At 41.6% G+C, this 17013-nt stretch overlaps 2 protein-coding genes across 3 annotated transcripts; one reads left to right on the top strand and one right to left on the bottom strand.

Moving 5' to 3' along the window:
- Positions 1-42: 42 nt before the first annotated feature.
- Positions 43-8856, bottom strand: LOC135079765 (histone-lysine N-methyltransferase SMYD3). Of its 2 annotated transcripts, none has more exons than XM_063974378.1 (9): positions 8658-8856; positions 7845-7929; positions 5481-5640; positions 4855-4982; positions 4159-4335; positions 3254-3353; positions 2416-2730; positions 1707-1869; positions 43-347 (listed from the first exon to the last, which is right to left on the bottom strand). In XM_063974378.1, the coding sequence occupies exons 3-9, from the start codon at positions 5581-5583 to the stop codon at positions 134-136; spliced, it is 1200 nt and encodes a 399-aa protein (XP_063830448.1). In that variant the 5' UTR covers positions 5584-5640; positions 7845-7929; positions 8658-8856; the 3' UTR covers positions 43-133. The 2 variants fall into 2 exon arrangements, with proteins under 2 accessions (XP_063830448.1, XP_063830441.1); XM_063974371.1 differs by having other exon boundaries at positions 8366-8856.
- A 402-nt stretch (positions 8857-9258) lies between these two features.
- On the top strand, positions 9259-15917 carry LOC135086079 (uncharacterized protein C1orf131). Its single transcript, XM_063980842.1, has 3 exons — positions 9259-9666; positions 9848-10032; positions 15786-15917. Exons 1-3 carry the CDS (start codon positions 9405-9407, stop codon positions 15858-15860), a joined length of 522 nt encoding a protein of 173 aa, XP_063836912.1. The 5' UTR covers positions 9259-9404; the 3' UTR covers positions 15861-15917.
- Positions 15918-17013: the final 1096 nt, after the last annotated feature.

A 17013-nucleotide genomic window follows, 5' to 3' on the forward strand; every position in this document is an offset into this window, starting at 1 on the left:
TTCATCTTTAAATCTAAAGGAGTTATAATAAAACTAAATAAATGAACTTAAAAGTAAATTTATTGCACACACAGCCTTGTTGCTTAATGTAAATAATTGACAATGTAAAAACGCAATGGCATCAAAAAACAATTCATATTGACGATGACTCCACCATAGCTTGTCTGAGTAGGGGCAACAACTCTTCCCTATAAAGCGGATGTTTGTCACCGTGTGTTATTTTTAATATCTTTTCTGACAATTTAAACTGACTGAGTGCCTTATCCAAGTCCATTTGGTATAGTAATATTTTGCCGTACTTAAGATGCAGTAGTCCAAGTAGAGGATGCCGGTCTCCGTAGTAAAATCTGTAAAAGAAATAAAAATATCATCATTTTTTAACCGACTTCAAAAAAGGAGGAGGTTATATGTTCGACTGTATGTATGTTTTTTTTTTTTTCTATGTATGTTCACCGATTACTCCGTCAATTGTGGACCGATTTTCAAAATTCTTTTTTTGTTCGATAGGGTACACTTCTGAGGTGGTCCCATTGTCACCAAGTCAGGATCTGATGATGGGATCCTAGGGAAATCGACTGCAACCCTCAAATTTTATAGGCACGTATATCGTTTTTCGAACATTTTCTTAAGTTATTCAAGTATTTGCTCCTGGAAATCATCATCTTAAATTGATGAGCTGATGATAGAGAGTAAAAATCCTTAATGCTTAGGAGTTGGAGGATAATTCTTTTAATTTTATAGATAAGTATAGTTTCTAAAGTTATTCAAGTGTTTGCATCAGATAGCCATCATCTCATCACGATGAACTGGTCATGGTAGGTACAACTCCATGACGCTTAGGAGTCGGAGGATAATTCTTTAAATATTATAGGTACAAATAGCCCAACAGTTGTATTCTTTCATGTTTTTAAGGTGGGCTGACGGTTTAAGGTCTTTTTAGGTTGCCGATATGGTAACCTGTATTTTGTAGAGAATTTATGTTACACTTGACATGAAGAATATACTGCCTACCTTCAGTGGTAACACCAAGGTAATAATTAGTTAACTAAAAAGCAAGAAATAAGTTAATTTTTATAAAAAAAAATAAAACCGACTCCAAAAAACATACACTAAAAAGTAGAAAAATAATAAATTACTAATTACTTATTTATTAGGACGAATTAATATTTATGTATACCATGATTGATACTTTTGGAGTCGGTGCAAGCAAACTTCACACGTTTCATAATCTTGGCACCGACTCCAGAAGTATCAATCATGGTATACATAAATATTAATTCGTCCTAATAAATAAGTAATTAGTAATTTATTATTTTTCTACTTTTTAGTGTATGTTTTTTGGAGTCGGTTTTATTTTTTTTTTACCTGAATCTAACGAGGTAAAACAATCTCTTAGTGACTTTTAGTCTGGAAATGTCACTTTAAAACAGAGTTCAACTAGGCATTAATTGCTAGGGTGTAGCTTTTTATTATTAAGTAAGGGGGTTAACAAGTAATGAGTAGAGTTGGGTTCCTAGTAAAAAAGTGGTTACCGTCATCATATCTAACTAATATAATAAGTTAAAAAAAAAAGGAAAAAATATAACTATTCCACTTAAATCAAGTAGTTCATAACGATAAGTTGATAAAGTTCAAAATACGATGACATCTACGCTCCTTCTATTCTATTCTATTCTATTCTATTCCTAAAAAGGGGAAAAACTGACCTAAAACATGGAATCAGCATGTCTGCATAAACACACGCTTTCTGCCACATCTGGACTTGTATGAGGGCATCAAACGCGTGGTCCAGAGTCTGTGCGTGCATCACGTTCAAATGGTGAAGCACACCCTCTTGTCTTTCCAGGCAGTACTTGCAGACGTCCACATCTGTGTTACTTATATGGAAAATATTCGGGTATATACTGATCGCACACTCACTGCGGGCGCCCGTCGCACAGTCGCGATAGCAATATAATTACGCGCGATAAGAATGGGTAGCTTGGGGTCATTGGACGAAATTCTACGTGCTCGGAGACCGCGCTTTAGTTCAATCAATCAATGACGTTTGGTCATGTTATGAGAATCACGTAATTGAAGTGCCTTTCCATCGCCAGAAAAAAGAGGAAGACCTCAAACCAGCTGGATGACTAAAGTCCAAAAAGACATGAAAGTATTGGGCCTCCACAAACAAGACGGCCGAGATAGAAGGAAATGGTGGCGCATAACGGGATAAGGCGAGGCAGAAGAAGTTCAATTAACAAAGTATGTTATTAGTAGACTAAAAAAGGTCTCAACTTTGATTATCCATACCATCCGACTAAAAAATTGGTTTTCAAGAATAATTCTAGTGTTCCCATAAATTCCCTCAAAATAGAACTAAACGGTAATCAGTAAATATAAACATAGTTGATGGTTTGAATTTCAAAAGGATACATGCAACCGAAGCCTCCTTCATATTCTGTAAATGCAACTCGGTGAACTCCATCGCTTTCACAAAATCCTCAACATGCTTATCCGTATACTTCGTCCCGCATTCGTCGCATCGTATCACATCGTTTGCTATTGATATGTTGGCTGTCAGTTCCGTCAATCCGTTAATGCTCTCAGTATTCTTATTTTCATTGACATTAGTGTTACTGTCTGGTGTCCTCACTAATGGACAGTTTTCCTTCCATTTGATCACGACTGGATTATCACAAGACGCGTTCAGACATTTCCCTGCGTGCAACATTTTCAGCTGCGTTTCATCTGAAATGTAAACAGTATTTTTTAAGGATAATGGAAAAATCTAGATCTTTAACTACTGTTGCTTGTGTGCAAAACTGACGCATGCTTAGGGCGTAAGCAGACAGCTTTGAACAAGCCTGCCCGATGGAATACAAAATAAAAGAGTACAGAGAAAGATGTGTGTGGTCAATCCAACAGATTTTTCAATTGGTGAATACAAGAGACGAGCAACCAGAAAAGAGTTGTGGAATATTGAAGTCAGTGGATTTATAAAACTGAAGTAAACTTTGTGTATCTTAATTCAAAGAAAATTGTTCCAAAAGAGCAAATAAACAAAATCATTTAGAATACAATGTAACCTGGACAGTAGGACCTCAAGAGTAAATTTTATCGCTTAATTTTAATTTGCAAATCTCTTCTCTCTCTCTTTCCTGGCTTTAGGATAGCTTATGGAATTCAAATAGCAGTATAAAATATTTTTCCCTTGACCAAGTTACACTGTATTATGTATCGCGTACGGAATATGCACATCTAAAGCATTTACCCATGCACCTGTCACATTGGCACAAGAAATAATAGTTCTCTAACAGCTCTGTCTGTCTCTCGTAGGGCGTCTTCATTAGATCTATGTACGATATTCTCATCTGAAAAAGAATATAACTGGTTTTCAACAGTATCTTCGCAGCATAAAGTTCAAATTGTTGTAACGTCTATTCAGCTTCTGCTTAGTTAATGGGTTAATAGATGAAAGAGAAAAAGAAACTGAATTGCAGTGCAATCCAAAGGCACATTATGTACAGACGACAGAACATCAACATATAACTACATTTTTGTTGCAAAATCACCCCTATTACAAGCAGATAAGAGCCCACAGTGTTTAGCTTGAGACGTGCCGTCGTCTGTACAGTTAGCGTCAAATAATAGTTCGTAACACCTAAAGTGGCCAATAAGTTGACAACACAACCTTATTCCGATTGTAACAAAGACGTGTTGCGATTTTTAGGGTTCCGTAGCCAAATGGCAAAAAACGGAACCCTTAGATTTGGGTACTGTGGGTGTCACGAACTATTTGACGATGACTGTATATTGAGTATGCATTATGGAGTTCAGCTCACGATTATTTTGGTGGGAGATTTAATTATCTAGGTATTGCCTAATAGGTGCCTCATTGCAAATACTATGTATGAGGCCGTTTGTAGACATGCGTTTTTTTACCGGACAACACGGCCCGATTTTTTCGATTTAGTGGTGGTGTGTGGCTTATAATTAACATGTGCACATGCATCGAACACAGGTCCGGCAAGAAAATTGACAGCAAAGGATATCCATTTTTGACGGTCCGTCGTCCGTGAAAAAACGGGTGTCTACGTACGGCCTGACATTATATATTTTGTACTAGATATTGAGAAAATGACAGTATATTTATTAACTATCAAAAATAGTGCCTACCTGTGACCAGTCTAAACAACTCAAGTCCTTCGTGGCCCGGATACTGATAGTTTTGCCGTCGAAAGTGGCTACTGCATTTGGCTCACAGCTGTGGTCCAAAATCGACGCTGCCAGATATATGCCGGTGCCGATGGAGTTCATGTCGATGTCTAGGATCGTGAAACTGTTGATTACCATCTAGAATGGAAATATCGATATTTTTATACCCCACTGTTTAGAAAATTTTCAAAATTAAAAGTATAGTTGTATCATTTAGTCTACCACTTTTGTGAAACATAATCATAAAGTAAAAATGATTTTCATTGAGGTGACAATCCTGGTGTCGCTGTATGATATGCTATAGACGTGATAGCTCGAATCAGAAATTCTTACGAAAATTTACAACTTTTAAGCAAGTTTTTGTGCTGACCTAACAGAGAACGACTATAACAATGAAATGTTTGGTACACGAGACCAATCAAACAACGACTGAGTTGGAGATTTGAACTTCAGTTGAGCTAGAGTCGTTTGTTTGAAAGAACTCTAGAGGTTGTGAATATCAGAAAGATATAATCCAGAATTGAATTCTCTATACCTGTACTTATGGCGAACTTCAAGACCAACTCCTACAGTCAATATTTCATTTACAATCAGTAGTCAAAGACTATAATTGTCTACGCATTCAGTATAATACATAAGTAAGTCGTCAAAACACACCCTTCCGTAGATCCCCATGAGCTCGACAGTGTTCGGCAGCGACAAGTCTTTCAGGAATTCGTACAGCACCATGCAAAGTGAGGTGAAGTGATCCATCCTCTTCTTGTCTGTCTTCAGGTCTGAGTAATCTGCAATAGCGAATTTTGAAGGTCAATTTTGGGAGAAAAGTGGATGGGAATGGTTTTCTTTTAGAGCACATTATAAAAATCAATATTTTTTAGTCTCTAAATACCTACTCTCTCCTAACAACAAATTATGTAGTCTTATGTTTAACCCTCCCATAGAGGAGGGTGGAATTCCCTCACCCTGCGCACTTCCTAGGCGCTATCACTCACTCCTACCTACCACTGACTGGGTACTACTAACTACTAGTGAATGAAACAGTGACTCAAGAGACTGGATGATGCTTCTAAATTTTTGCTCATGTATCCGTCAATATCATATTATTATATGGGTCAGCAACACATTTTATAGATAGGTACCTCATCAAAACAATGATTTGCCTCAAATAGTTTTTTCAATTGCTTAGTTTATCACTGAGCCAATATTCGTGCTTGAGACACGTCACCAGCAGCAAAGAATCCGGCTCGAAGGACCAAAAAATGTAGGTATCTGCTTAAACTTACGTGACATGAGATCTTTCCACATCCGAAAGGAGTTGCCCGTGTAGAAGGCGCGGTAAGAGTGCCCATCGCCGCGGCTCAGCTTGTTGATGATCTTGGCAAGCATGCGAGCCGCATCCGGGATCACTTTGGGCGCCACCCGCTTTAGGTTGGCGCATTCCCACTGGAAAGTGTAGAAACATTATGATATGAAATTCATAATACTCATTTTAACACTTTGGAACACTTTGGTGGACAGTACAATTTAAGAGTTACTTCCCAAATGACACTACTTATTCACATATTGCCTTTGGGAGCAGTTTCAATGTTATACTAATAAAAACTATGATGTCTGTAGGCGTTCTGTCGTACTAACTGAACGCTCGTGGACGTTACTGTCCATCAATGTGTTAAATTATAAAATAGTATGCGATTGTATACTTCTGACGACTACTTTTGTCGATTTTTATTGAAGTAGTCTAACACTAGTTGAACCATGAAATAGAGGGGACCACCACTTTGAATTTCATGACTGCGATTGGCCCGATTGTAGTCTACCAAGCAAGCCAGTCATTTAGGTAGGTAGGTTGTACATTTGAAAAATGTTAGTAACTAACGAATTTGTATGGAAGAGAACGATGTATTTGGCAGATAATACTATTGTTTTTGCTCACACATAAGCAAACATTCTTGCCAGAAACAATGTGCGTCATCTAAAACATCAACAAACACATGCCACCATCGATCATAAAGCTCAAATGATACGATTTATTCTCGGCAATCGGTGTCTATTGCTGCTGCAAAGGTAAGCTAAAAATAATAGAAACTGTTACATCAGGAAATGGCAAGCGGCCACGAAACGTATCTGGTACGCGTCAGGCGCGAAACAAATGGGCGTTTGACAGCGCAGGCGAGCCCCGAAATATTTACGGTCTTTCGTTTTTTTGGCGCGGGAAATCAAACGATATTTTAACAGAGAATTATCTTTTATTTCAGCAGAATCAGATGCGTTTAATAAATTAAGGCCTTGATCAATGCCAACAAGTAAGATAATTTTCGCGCGCAAAACGTAATCGCTACTAACTTTTGAAGTTTACGGCGCGCGCGCAGCGTGTTTTATTCTTTTTATGTGTAGACAAATTGGTCACAATGCAACTTGCCTTTACTTTATTATAGTTTTTTTTTCAGTTTTGATGACCGAATGCAAGAGTGCATTCATAGAAAGAGAAAGTAAGTCTAGGCGCAGACCGCAGACCACCGATTTTTAGTTGGCCGATAGTTGGGTCGGACTGTTGATCAGTTTGGAGATGTATGAAAGTGCGCACATTACACCGATTTGGTATCCGCCGATTCTTCATACAAATTAGAATCGGGCCCGACTATCGGCTAACTAAAAGTCGGCGGTCTGCGCCTAGGCTAACTCGTGTAGGTATCTTAGCTAGGGCCTAAGACGAAAGATTTTATAAAGGTGGACAAAATCCGTTCTTCAGCTCCTAACTTTTAGTCTACCTACAATCAGTGGTCGGTACTATTTTTGTTGGCTTCAGTGGCATCTATTACGAGCGCTTTGGGCGTATATGACGTTCGTTGATTTACTACACCCATTTATTGGGTACTCAACCAAATCTTGGCTATTTGAAATCTATTAATAAAGTTTTTAGGGCTCTGTCGCCGAAGCTATGAAAATAATAATTTAAATGAATTTAAGAAGCTATGAAAATGAAATTGTATTGTTTGAATGTTGTATAGCTTATCGTTGTCTCTTATCTCGCTACATTGAATTAACAAAGATATACACGCTAATGTTTGCATCGTGCAAGATTCGAATGCGCGACCTTTGACAATGCGTCCAAAATAGAATGACGTAGCATTTTTTTAGATGAGCCCTGCCCTGGCCCTACACAGCGGATTTACAGTTTTGCCGCCCGTAGGCTAGGGTGTGGATGGCTCTTTATTTAACTTTTATCTTCTGAAATCGAGTAAGCGTCATCTGAAATCTGCCGCCCCTAGGCCGCGGTCTATACGGCCTATTGACAGATCCAGGACTGGCCCTACAATAGTTTGTTGGGGGCCTTTTCGACTAAAAAATGGCCACTAAGGATCATCTGCTAAGGACTGCGATCTGGTAAAGGTTGTGAGAAGAACCTAGATGCGGGCAGCGCAGGACCGTTCAATAAGGAAAACCTTGGGGAAGGCCTTTGTCCAGCAGTGGACGGAAATTTGCTGAAACGACAAGGATCATGAGGCTTTTTTCATCAAAAAAAGGACATTGTAATTTTTTTGGGCAGGTGATTATACAAATTAACACACCAAAATAAAGTTATATTGGTTACTACATCAAACAAACCTTGACAATAACATTGGTACGCTACATACTACTCCACATACCTTGTGATCAGGCCAAGCATCTTTCTGGCATGACCTGCCGCAGTAGTGAACGAATTGGCATCCCGAACATTTCAACACCTTGCCCCTGAAATGCAGAGCTTCTGTTGTGACTAGGAACTGTATAAATTAACTATAGATCCTATCTATATGAGTAAAGCATTGAGTGATTGATAGTAATAGCAAATAGTAGTAATCAATGACAATTTATTTTTATAAATAATTCTTTTGGGTTAGTTGAGAGAATGCACTGCTGTATTGACTTTTAAATCATAAAAAATACATTGTTTTTTTATTATTATAGAAAAGGTAATTTTGCTATCTGGTTAGGTAGAGAAAAAATAATTTTAGCTAAAATTATAGTGCACTTTATTATTTTTATGAAACAAGAATTAAGGTCACAGAAAAACATTTCCAATCCTATTATGTAATAACCCATAAATGAATGATAAAGAATCAAATTTTATTTACTAAATAATTTTATTATAATTGAAAACTTTTGTATGTTTGATAATTTTACTTACTTTTCTAAACAATTGTCACAACGGCTTCCTTTTTCTTTTGACGACAAAACGAACACAAAAGGTTGCTCAATTAATATTAAATCACCGGCTTTGATCACCGAATCGGTATTCCTATACTTATTTTTCATGTCTTTTATTGCTTTGTGTATGAGGTAGGATGTTAACTTAGAAGCTACTTGACCTTATAGTTAGATACTACTACACCGTACGTATTCGAAAGTGAATGTGATGGGAATGTAAGCGTTCAGGCAGAAGTTACGTGCGAATCTGAAAATATTACTGGCCGCGCTACCTGCTACTCCGAACAGCCAATATCAGTTACATTATTTTTAGTCCCGACGCGGCCGGCATATGAAGCACAGAAAGCTAAAACAAACAAAAAACGCCCTAATATTAGACTTGCCAGTCGACGGTTTATTTATTTATTTTGTTTTGGAAGAGAAATGACAAAACGAAATAAAAATGCGAGAAGGAAGAGCGCAATACAAAAATTGGAATTGGAATTGGAAGTCAATTTTGACGTTTCTGGTTGACAGTCTTGACACTAATGACACTTGACAACCATGTTAAAAAAAATGGGGTAATGGCAATGGGCAATCGAAATTTATCTAAGAGGCTAAGAGCACATGGTTCTTCTGGAGATAACTTAGTTGACACTTCCGAAAAATGTTATACCATGACCATATAATGCACAACAAGGTCAACAAGTACAACAACTCCCCATTCATAAAGTGAAGTCCATGTTCTACTCCATGCTTGTGAACTATAAAATATTAGTGCCTACTCCATATTCAATGCCTAGCTCTTTTGCAAAGTAACCTTGTGAAAATGTGCAAACCACATGAAGCCATAAATTGAACAAAAAAAAACTACGATGCTATTTGACAATGACAGACAGTCGTTAAAATAATAATAGCTTGTGTTGAACTTTGAGGTTATTTTGGGTTATTTTATTATAATTACACAAAAACAAAAATAACACTATCAAAAGAAACAGAAGTATTGTATAAATTAAATTTCTATATTAATTGGAATAAGAATGTCACTCATAGTAACCAGAGCTTCCTTGGCACTGAAAAACGCAGAACAAAACTTTCAGGCTGTGAAATTTGAAGCACATAAACCTAAGAAAAAAACAACTGAAACTGCAAGTGAAGATAATACCAGGCCACAAGTAACTCCTTATAACAAAAAGGATTTAGAACTTAAGAAAGTTCGGCATGAGATTGTGAAGTTTGGAATGTCTGGATTTGATACTACAAAGAAAGAAGAAGCAAGAATAGCTCTAGCAGTTAGTTTAGGTAAGATTTTTATTTCACGCAGTCTGTCTTGGCCCGATAGGAGATGTTGCCTTTTACTTCGATTTTGTGCAGTATCATCACACCAGTCAATTAGCTGCACAGCACAGCTTAATTTTTATTTAGTAATAGGTAAAATTCTCTGTCTAACCATGTTTAAAAATCGTGGTATTTTTGTTTGTAGGCGCCAAACCTCCCAAACGCGAGTATTTGAACTACAAAGAACTGATGGAGAAGAGGAAGCAAGAAAGACAGAAAGAGAAGGATGATAAGCAGGCAATGATATCCAAGAGTATCCTGCAGACTGGTGGTAAAAAGAAGAAGAAGGCTAACAACGATGTTGGACATTTCTTGAGCGGATATGGAAAGGTAATCAAAAGAGATTTAATCAAGATTTTTTTTTCAATCTGCGGTCAGCCATCAGCCTTTATTAGATTGGATGAATTTGTATTAATGACAGTTTAGGTTCTGCACATCCCATGATGTGTCACCTCGTTTCCTTACAATAACTCTTCAGATCGATGCGATTTGCTTTCTCCTGAGCCTTCAACAAGCTTATTTATGAAAACTAAAACTTTAATACAGTTTTTACTTTTCACAATAGATAATTATCATTATCATGAAATGAATTATTGAGTATATTTTAGTGGAAAATGGTGACATGAATTCAAAATGTTCATTGTTAATATGGGAATCGAACCCACAACCCTCTGCTTGTGGGGCAACTATCTGGGCTACTTTTTTTTGTGATTTTAGAGAGTAAGATGCAACTCTTAATGCTAAAAAATAACTTTGTAAAGTTAGTTCTTTGGTACTCGGGGTCGTGAAATGATAGTCCAAGGCACGATTCAAAGGCACAGAAACGTATATTATCTTTTCCACAACGAAATATAACACAAACAATACTTGGAATCAGTAGTAAATGATTTAACAGCCAAAACATAGAAAGTTTGTTCGCGCGCGTCGCGGCCTTGGGCGGACTGGCGTTAAGCACGAGTCTAGAAGTTTCGACGACGATCGTTGGCGAAGAGCGCCGACAGAGCGCGCGAGCCCCGCGTGTTTTTAAAATGAACGCCCGCCAAACTTGAGTGCGAGCATTAACCCTATCGCCGCGTTATAACCTCCCCCTCTGACCAAGATATAGCGCCCTCGCGTCTGGGTCAGTCGAGAAAGCGCTTGGGTCGCCCGCGCTTGCGCTTCTCATTTACGGGTTCTGGCGGAATGTCACCTACGAATGGGGTCAGCTGAGAGACGTGATACCTCCCTAAGACATCCTTGCTATTAAGCCTTTCAAGGATATACGTAGTGGAACTCGCAGCTTCCTTGACTCGATAGGGCCCGTCTCGTCGCGGTATAAACTTAGGCGTCTGACCGCGGGTCGTATCGTTGCTCCCCTGGGTCTTCAGAAGAACAAGGTCCCCGGCGGAATAATCTGGCGCTGGACGACGACCTTCGTCAGCAAAACGTTTCTGGTTGGCCTGAACCTTTTCATGAACTTCCCTGGCTTCAAAGAGCACTGTCGACATCCGTCGAAGGTAGGAGGTAAGGCAGGTAGTTACATTCTCACTCTCCACAATAGTGCGCATGTCTGCGATCACGTCGGCTGGTGCACGTATCTCTCGACCGAACGTGAGAAAAGCGGGAGAGTGGCCAGTGCTGCTGGTCACGGCCGAATTCATGGCGAATCGCACCGCTGGTAGATGGATATCCCAGGTGGTGTGGTCTTTACCTACCAGGATGGCGAGCTGGGGCTTTAAATCCCGGTTCTTCCTTTCGACTGGGTTCGCCTGAGGATGGTAAACAGGTGACAGCGACTGTGTTATACCAAAAGTGTGGCATACCTGTTGCATAACTTCGCTGATGAATTGGACACCATTATCGCTCAAAATGCGTCGCGGCACCCCGTACCTCAAGAAGACCTCCGAGATTAAAGTTTTGGCGCAGTCTGCACTGGTGGCATTTTGAAGAGCAAACAACTCTACCCATCGGGAACACGTATCCTCTAGGATCAGGATCCACTTGTTCTTATCAGCAGTCTCCGGCAAAGGTCCAAAAAGATCCACAGCCACAACTTCGAAGCGGCGGTTGGTTGCGGGTGTTTGCAGCAGTCCAGCTGGCTTTCGGTTGTCAGTTTTGTACCTTTGACAATCTATGCACCTTTTAAGGTAACCTACGATGTATTGCCTCATTCCGGGCCAATAATACTTCGCTCTGATGCGGTCTAGGGTACGCTCCACTCCGAAATGGCCTGCCGTCGGCGCGTCGTGGTATTCCTTCAGGATCCCATCTCGTTCGTGTTCGGGTACAACCAGGCATGCTGTCTCCTCGTCACACTCTTCCGGTCCATATCTGTACAGAATGCCGTCAGATAACATGTATCCCTTGTCGGACCAACTCCTCCCCCTAAAGGGATCGTCGGGTGACTCCAAATCTTCGACGATTCTCCTCAAATCTGGGTCTTTGAGTTGGTTCTCACGGACATCTTTGGGGTTTCTTGCTGGAAAATCGACTTCAGCGTATCCCAGTTCGAAGTCAGCTTCGTCTGTGCCGGGAGGACGGGATAAAGTATCGGCTATGACGTTCGATTTCCCAGGGGTATACTCCACGCGTAGATTATACTCCTGTAGAGTAAGGGCCCACCTTGCCAATCGACCACTCGGAGACTTCACGGTCATAAGCCATCGCAATGGTTGATGATCACTCTTGACCACCACCTCTGATCCTTCGATGTACCCGCGGAATTTTGACACGGCCCATACTACCGCCAGAGCTTCCCTCTCCGTCGTGTTATAGTTTCTCTCTGCGCTATTGAGCAAGCGGCTGGCGTACTCAACAGGACGTTCGTCGGGACCCTCCCCCTGCATCAACACTGCTCCGAGACAGTAGCCACTACTGTCGGTCCTGAGTGAGAATGGCTTGGACTCGTCGGCCTGACGTAATATGGGAGCGGAGACCAGCAGCTGTTTGATGCGATTGAATGCGTCCTGTTGTCTTGATTCCCATACCCATTTGCTGTCCTTTTTGAGGAGCTCCGTTAGCGGCCGAGCAATCTCGGCGTAATTGGGTATGAACCGACGGAACCAGCTGGACGTCTGCAGAAAGGTCTTCAACTGCTTCGTATTCGTCGGTGGGGACATGTTGGCGACAGCTGATGTCTTGTCAGGGTCCACTTTCACTCCACCGGGTACAATCACATGTCCTAAGAATTTGACTGACTCACGGACAAAACAACTCTTCTCGCGATTTATGCGTAGGTTATACATCGCGAGCCTGTCAAAAACGGCATGCAGGTCTTCCAGGTGTTGGGAAAATGTTTCTGACAGAACAATGACGTCGTCGAGGTACGTCAGCAAGCAGACACCTGCAAGTTCCTTCCCAGACTTGAATCGGTCCATAAGGCGTTGAAAAGTGGCCCCAGAGTTCCTCAAACCCATGGGCATCCTTTTAAACCTAAAACATCCTAAGGGGCTCACGAAAGCTGTCTTGTCCCTGTCTTCAGGTTCCACGCTGACCTGGAAATACCCAGATCGGAGGTCGCAGGTCGTCATAAAGCTGGTGTTCTTAGCTGCGTGGAGAACGTCTTCTATCCTCGGGAGTGGATAGCGATCAGGCTCGGTCACCGCGTTTAACTTCCTGTAGTCGACACACAGTCGAACTCCTCCGTCTTTCTTTGTCACGAGGACTACGTTTGCAGCCCACGGAGAATCACACTCCTCGATCACGTCAGCATCCAGCAACTTCTGCAATTCCTTCTCTAGTATGGCCTTCTTACCGGGTGACAATCTGTAAGGCGGTGACGCGATGGGCTCCTGGTGCGCGTCGATCTTCAGACGATGCGTGGCGTACTCCGTAGGGGGACCCTCCTTCGCGAAGCGATCAGCGTTTTGTACTAGGAAGGCGTTCATCTGCGTCCTCTGATCTGCTGACAGCTGCGTCCCTTCGTCGCTCCTGAGCACCAAACTTGCTACGTCTACTTTCATCAGGTGCGTATTTGTAGAGGTAGGTGACTCAAACCTGGTGATGAACGGGTACCACCGATGAGGGTCATCATTGAAGGACCAGCTGCTCTGCGGTAGATCCAGCAGGATACTGGCCCTAGTGATGAAATCTCTACCTAACAATGTCCTGGTCTGTGCATCCTGTAGCACCATAAACGTGGTAGGTATCACACGGTTATTCAGGGTAACGTCGACATCACCCTCGAGGATGGTATGTACCTGCTGCGATCCATCAGCAAGTCCAATGGTACGAACAGCTTGTCTAAATTCAGTACCAGCTTCCAGTAATAAATTATAGAGTGCGGGGCTAGCGATTGAGTGGGTGGCCCCCGTGTCAAGAATAGCCAACCCGGTTCGTTTCACAACCTGAATTTCAACTATGGGCCTCGGATCTTCGCTATCGGTGACATTAGCGGTACAAAAATCCGGTTTCCCGCTCGAACTGGGTACGGTTTTACAGTTGTCGCACTTCGACCTCACCACTCCCAGCTGACCGCATCCGTAGCAACGTAGGGGGGTATTACTATCACGTGAATTTTGTGAACTATCACCGCCTTTGTTTGCTTTATTACGGCAGTCGTCAATAGAATGTCCGAATAATTTACAATAAGCACACCTAGGTCGGATACGTTTTTTCCCTTCACTATTTAAATTACGCGGGTTATCGGATGTAAATGTATTACTCGAATTAAAACCAGAATTATCGCGAAGTTTAACAGAGCTAGGGGGGTCATTCGTGGCGCGCGATGGGTTAACGCTCGGGCCCGCGTTCGACGAGCGGCATCGCGCACTCGAAGGGTTAATAGGGCTCGCGCTATTATTAGTATTGAAAGAACTTACCTCTGCCAGCGACTCCTCTACCAACCTGACCTTGCTGATAAGTTGCTCCAGCCCGTCCACAGTATCGCGAGACACACGTTTCCTAATCTTACGGTCCAATAATCCGTATACGATGTCTATTTTCATATCTTCCGGCACTGTGTACGGTAATTTCATTATTAGCGCGCGCACTTTACAAATAAAAACATCGGCTCGGTCACTACTTTGATCACACGCGAAAATGTCCCGTAGTATCTTGTAGCCGGGTCGTGGCACGCCGTACATCCCTCGAAGCCGTTGTAGGGCTTCGGTCCAAGATGACACCGACGCCTTCACGCCCTGCCACCACACGGCGGCGTCGCCGGCCAACAGCATAGGTAGTCCCCGCAGGGCGTGCTCGTCGCTGACGTTTGTGCACTCCCGGAACACCTCTATGGCATCGATGAAGGCTTCTAACTCGTCGGCATTTTTAGACGTTCCATCGAAACGCGCCGTGCACTTTGAGAAATTGCCGGGGCGCTGTGTGTGGCCTGGAGTATCGGGGCGTGGTGATGAAGCACACGGATGACCTCTGTTACTTGACAGGATGCTGTCGATGAGTACGCGGCTCGCTTCCATTTGGCTCCGAGTGATGCTGGAGACCAAGTTTTGCAGCATTTCCTCTGACATTGTAACATTCGGCGAGGACACCACCGTCCTGTCCGTTTCGTGGTCGGTGTTGTGGTCCGTGTCGGAGTCCGACCCCTCGTTCTTCGCGGTTCTCGCGACGTTCCTTTTTGGCGGCATGATGTAAATCTCTCCCAAGCAAGTGTGTTCGAAGGCTTTCGCAGTTTGTAGGTACTTGTGCCGGTGATCGTGCCCCGCGAGTTGGGCGTCACTGTAAAGTTAGTTCTTTGGTACTCGGGGTCGTGAAATGATAGTCCAAGGCACGATTCAAAGGCACAGAAACGTATATTATCTTTTCCACAACGAAATATAACACAAACAATACTTGGAATCAGTAGTAAATGATTTAACAGCCAAAACATAGAAAGTTTGTTCGCGCGCGTCGCGGCCTTGGGCGGACTGGCGTTAAGCACGAGTCTAGAAGTTTCGACGACGATCGTTGGCGAAGAGCGCCGACAGAGCGCGCGAGCCCCGCGTGTTTTTAAAATGAACGCCCGCCAAACTTGAGTGCGAGCATTAACCCTATCGCCGCGTTATAACTTTAATTTTTTTGTTTAACCATAAGGAGCCTTTTCATTGGATTCCAGTATAAAAGAAAATCAGTATTTAATTTACCTAATGTTTATTTTTATTTTACAGGTACAGAAAAAAGATCTAAAGAAAAAAGATGCAGCTCCTAAGAAGGATAAGAATAAGAAAAGGATAAAGTTATGATAATTTTAATGATTATTATTATTGTTTGTAAATAAAAGTGCTTATTATTTCAATTAATTTAGATTTTTACTATTTCCTCCTCATTATATTAAAATTAATATTCTGTAGGTAAGTAGGTCTGAAAGATTCATACATTTTTAAGATATGAAAAGAAAACAGTAAATATCATTTACATACACAATATATTTTATGTATTTCATAAATTAATATTTATTTACAAATTGATATAAATTACAATAATATTTACAAAAGTACTTAAAGCTACTACAAGAAGTCCTTAACAACTAACTCACTTTCGCTTGAAAATACGTCTTCTTTTCTGCCACCCTGAAGTAAATGTTGTTGTGGAAAAGCTCTGTTCTTGATCACATAGCTTGAGATTACAATCAGGAGTCGTCACTGCATCTGATGAGAAGGCGAAGACGGTACCTTCCAACATGAGAATGTCTGAAAGATAACTCATAAAAAGTATGTACTAGGGATACTCAATACTTTTTCCAAGGCCTCCTTTCAACTAAGGAAACGGCTGACTTCTTCAGCTGTTTAAAAATATGCTTCTTTTTCTTCTGCACTCCCGAATCCACGGTCTCTGAAGAAGTGAACTTCGCTTGACCCGAGTTCTGGTCAGAGTCATCTGCGTTGCTGGAGTATTCATTGTATGCAGCTGAGAAGTCGCTTTCAGAAGGTATCCTCGCCATGGAAATGTCGGCGAAAGAATCTCGTCGTCTCTGGCTGTGGTCCCTTGAATAGGGCTTCCTTCTGGCAGGCCGAGATGATGTGACCGTTCTCAGGTACTTCTCGGAGGAGAAGGTCTCGGTGGGTCGGTCGACGAGGGCGGGGATGCAGGTCAGCCGGTCCACGGTCGTGTCCAGGTCTACAGGAGCGCCCCACTTCCGGTCCAGAGCGCGGAACGCAGCTGACAGGTGGAGGTGAAGTTCCATTTTCAAAATTGAGATGTTGTCTTATTGAAGAGTTATCAGTGTATGATGCGTTTGCTAAAATTAGTGCTCTTTATAAATGGATCAGACGTTACCCCTTCCCACAGTCATTAATTTTTCATCGTTACAAATCACGTGATGATTAGTTTAGTTAGGTTGTTAATGGTTTATTTCAGTAGTACCTATGGGGTGTCTAATGTGAAGTTCATTGACTA

Source organism: Ostrinia nubilalis, chromosome 2, assembly GCF_963855985.1.
Source record: "Ostrinia nubilalis chromosome 2, ilOstNubi1.1, whole genome shotgun sequence".
NCBI classification, from domain to species: domain Eukaryota; kingdom Metazoa; phylum Arthropoda; class Insecta; order Lepidoptera; family Crambidae; genus Ostrinia; species Ostrinia nubilalis.

What these genes read in the sequence shown, in the direction of transcription:
- LOC135079765 (XM_063974371.1), bottom strand. Translation starts at nt 8,493, where the DNA reads ATGAAAAATAAGTATAGGAATACCGATTCGGTGATCAAAGCCGGTGAT. An exon ending in TGTGACAATTGTTTAGAAAA is followed by an intron (nt 7,930 to 8,365) that starts GTAAGTAAAATT and finishes TCTGCATTTCAG; the next exon opens with GGGCAAGGTGTTGAAATGTT. An exon ending in CCAATGTGACAGGTGCATGG is followed by an intron (nt 2,731 to 3,253) that starts GTAAATGCTTTA and finishes TTTACATTTCAG; the next exon opens with ATGAAACGCAGCTGAAAATG.
- LOC135086079 (XM_063980842.1), top strand. Translation starts at nt 9,405, where the DNA reads ATGTCACTCATAGTAACCAGAGCTTCCTTGGCACTGAAAAACGCAGAA. An exon ending in AGCTCTAGCAGTTAGTTTAG is followed by an intron (nt 9,667 to 9,847) that starts GTAAGATTTTTA and finishes TTTTGTTTGTAG; the next exon opens with GCGCCAAACCTCCCAAACGC. An exon ending in TCTTGAGCGGATATGGAAAG is followed by an intron (nt 10,033 to 15,785) that starts GTAATCAAAAGA and finishes TTTATTTTACAG; the next exon opens with GTACAGAAAAAAGATCTAAA.